The 3,836-nt window shown below is 32.2% G+C and overlaps 1 protein-coding gene across 1 annotated transcript in view; it reads right to left on the bottom strand.

Annotated features, from left to right (window-relative positions):
* Positions 1–697: 697 nt before the first annotated feature.
* Positions 698–3,836, bottom strand: part of LOC144965603 (homeobox protein Nkx-6.2-like) — a 37,476-nt gene continuing 34,337 nt past the window's right edge. The window contains exon 3 of the mRNA XM_078901142.1: positions 698–1,897. Coding sequence (XP_078757268.1) covers positions 1,718–1,897 — 180 coding nt within the window. The 3' untranslated portion in view covers positions 698–1,717. The remainder of the gene's footprint in view (positions 1,898–3,836) is intronic.

Consider the following 3,836-nt stretch of genomic DNA (forward strand, 5'->3'; position numbering starts at 1 on the left):
AAATAAATTATTGTCTATGTTAGATCAAGCCCATGACTGCGTTTGGTTACCAGACCTTCAAATATGTGTACATGGGTATATACACTTTGACCACACGCGCAAACTAACAGTGACAAAACAACGGCTGAACTTCAATTCACAATGTTTTAAAATGATAAAAAACTATCCAATAAAGGGTTGTCCCATTCCTTATTATTATTATTATTATTATTATTATTATTATTATTATTATTATTATTATTATTATTATTATTATTATTATTATTATTATTATTATTATTATTATTATTATTATTATTATTATTATTATTATTATTATTATTATTATTATATAATATATATATATATATATATATATATATATATATATATATATATATAGTATCTGTTTGAAAACGTTTGTTCATTCTCTTCAATCGATGCACATATATCTGACTAAATAAGTGCACACAAATGACTTTTAATTTAGTTTTCATCATCAGATCAGGTCACTCTATTAAAATACAAGACAGAGGCAGGGAGTCACTCGATACACTATTATTGTCATGGTTTGAGAATGTTTGACAGGATGAGGGTAATTTTAATCTGCCAAAAACATTTTAATGCCCCCCACCCCCAGAATATGGCGGTATAGAGGCCGTGTCAAAAGGTCGGTTTTATAACGATCCGATACAGAAGGGACATCAATGGCAAGTTATTTTGGGAAACTATGGAGGGATTTTATTTTTATTAATTTCTATCAATCAAAAATAAAATCCAAAAATTGAGCGTTTGCTTCCATAAGAATATTTGGTTAAGCTTCTCTTACGTGGACAACTTAATCCTGCTGTTTTAGTTTTCATTGTCTCATTTCTTTTTCACTTTGTCATTTTTCAACCCATAGAAATTTATGAAAATTAGATTATTTCTATAAATATTTGAATGACTAAATACTGAAGTCTTTTTGTATCGAGGCATTATGAAAATAATATTTTAGTTTTGCTTCAGATTATGGCCTCCGATGTTTATTGACGGATTATCTTTATGGTATTTAACATTCATCAAGCTGATCTCTGTTGACATAATATAACTTTGTAAAATAAATTGTACTGGCTAGAACATTTTAGTCTTACTTTTAATTCACATCTCCTCCATACTCATCATTTAAAAGAATAATTCTAAAATCATTGTTCGTATGTAGTATTACTCGAATGGCTCATCAACACATATGAAATAATGTGATTTGAAGAGTAACTTCATGTTTTGTATCAAAAGAAGAATATGTCATTTATCCAACTCTACATTGACACGATGATTCGTCATGGTATGTAAATGTAATGTAGTCTTTACCGCATAACTCAATTTTTTCCACGATTTTAAATCACAAGTTGTCAACGAAAAACATTGATTTGGGGATGCCATAAAAATACAGCATTATGGTCCTTCACTGACATATTAAATCATCAAAATAAGAATATTCAGTAAAACATTCCTTTTAGGCATACAATTTATGGAACCTGTATCATCTAACACATTTTCCCACGTTTCCATTCACATCTATTTCCTTCGTAAGAGAGATATCTATTCCAAAACCATTGCTGACATATCTCCTGAAAACTGCGTTTGAAATTGTCCATTGGCGCATTATAGCAAAAGTGTCCCTTTCACCGTGCCATAAACGTTCTATAATTGATTATATTATGCAAATATTCACTTTGAATCCATTGAGATCAAACTTCTATAAATCCACACCGTCCAAAAAATTACAGTTTGATTTCAAATGTTCGTCCATGCTACAGTCATCCTCGGCCTCTGAATTTCCTTCCATGTCCTCGGCTTGTTCCTGTTTTTTCTTCGCACTGGCCATTTCAGCTGCATGCTTTTTTCTCCATTTTGTTCTTCTGTTCTGGAACCATACCTGTGTAAAGACAATGGAAAAAAATATGAATTTAAAAAAAAAATGCTTTATGTATGTACTCGTAAACATTACTGTGGCAAAAAAATAGGAATTGTATAAAATTTTCTAGAAAGATGTAATCACGAGTCTCAATGGTGTGAATACTTCAACAGTATCCCAAACGTTGAGACACTTGCACCAAAATATTCAAAATAATAGCCCTTAAAAGGGTCGAAAAATTGTATAAATGTGTTTGTTTGTTATTTATTTGCTTTTGTTTTTTGTTTTTGTTTTGTGTGTGTGTTTTTTTTGTTTGTTTTTTTGTTGTTTTTTTTTATTTTTTGTTGTTCGTTTTTTTTTTTTTGGAGGGGGGGGGGGTTAAGATTGTGATAAAGCTTTATTATTATCTGCTTTGTTGATGCCATACTCTGTGTTGTGATGATAAGAATGGTGATGATGATGATGATGATGATGATGAGGAGGAGGAGGAGGAGGAGGAGGAGGAGGAGGAGGAGGAGGAGAAGAAGAAAGAGGAAGATGGCGGTGGTGGTGGCAGCGGTCGTAAGTGTGCAATCCGATTCTATAGAGAGCGGACATCATGAAAGCCAGGTGGATGGATGGATGGACATCACACTTTGAAAAGGATTAAAATCATACAGGGATACAAAGAAACAGACAGAGAAAAAAAAATCAGGCAACGATGACATGATCCATTCCAAAGTGTGTTAATCCATTTAATATCTTAAGACCAGCCTGGGCGAACAGGGTTGATCTTGCCACCTTTACTAGCTCTTTAGGGTCTCACGAAGGCATGTAAAGTCCATAAACACCGAGGAGTAAGTTAGATTTTATGTCCTGGTGACGGTTAAACGGTGAAACGAAGCGGAGATATGTACACTGGCATCTTTACTGGTCCATAAATATAAATCTAAAATACGTTATGGCTACTGACTTAGACGATATGCGCAGGTTGTTGTTATTGTTTTTGGAAATGTCTTTTTCTTCACCGCGAAATTTAATCTCTTTCAAATAATAATGATAATACAATTAAGTCCATTATATCTAATGGTAACTGCTTTGTAAACGAGCTTGCTGTCGTTTTTGTTTGGGTTTTTTTCTCCAGGAATTAAATGGACATCAAAACTGCATTTCTTTCAAATAAATAATAATGATTTCTCCCAATATCAATTTAACAATAACTGCAAACTAACTGTACTTGTTGTTCTGCTGGGGGTTCTTTTTACTTTTTTACTTTTTTTTTTGGGGGGGGGGGGGGTGAGGGGGTCTGTTTTGGGGTATGGTTGGGGGGGGGGGGGTGTGGACAGCGAAACTGAGTTTCTTTCGAATAGATAATAATGATTTCCCCCATCATTCATCTGACAATAACTGTAGACTAAATGTGTTTGTTATTGCTATCGGGTTGGGTTATTTTTTTATGGGGGTGGACAGAAAAAATGATTTCTCTAAAGTAAATGATAACAATAATTTCTACTATCATTTATCTAACAATAGCTGTGGACTTAAATGCTTTCACCAAGAAAGAAATAATAACGATACGACTCGGACTTCAATGAGTTGTTTCTGCTTTTATTTTTTTGGTTTCGGTAAAATATGAAGTCATACTATACTGAAATCAAACACTGACTATGAGGGATCGAAAAGAAATTGATTGAAAAGAAGCATTTCAATTGTCATGTATGATATTCATCAAGAGTTGATAGATTTCAAATGCATAAATCACATGAAAGAGAGCTGTTGGTTTGTTGTTTTGTTTTTTTTTATTTGTTTTTTTTTTGGGGGGGGGGTTGTTGTTGTTGATTATCTTTATTTTTGCTTTAATATTTTTAAAAAGTTATTAATATATTCGTCATTTATTATTTTTTCATTCCTTTTTTTGTCTAGTTATCAATTCATTTACCTTATTTTTATATATTCATTTATCTATTCATTTTTTCCCTAG

The sequence above is a fragment of the Berghia stephanieae genome, chromosome 2 (genome assembly GCF_034508935.2).
Source record: "Berghia stephanieae isolate SIO BIC M18660-M18661 chromosome 2, UCSD_Bste_1.3, whole genome shotgun sequence".
NCBI lineage: Eukaryota > Metazoa > Mollusca > Gastropoda > Nudibranchia > Aeolidiidae > Berghia > Berghia stephanieae.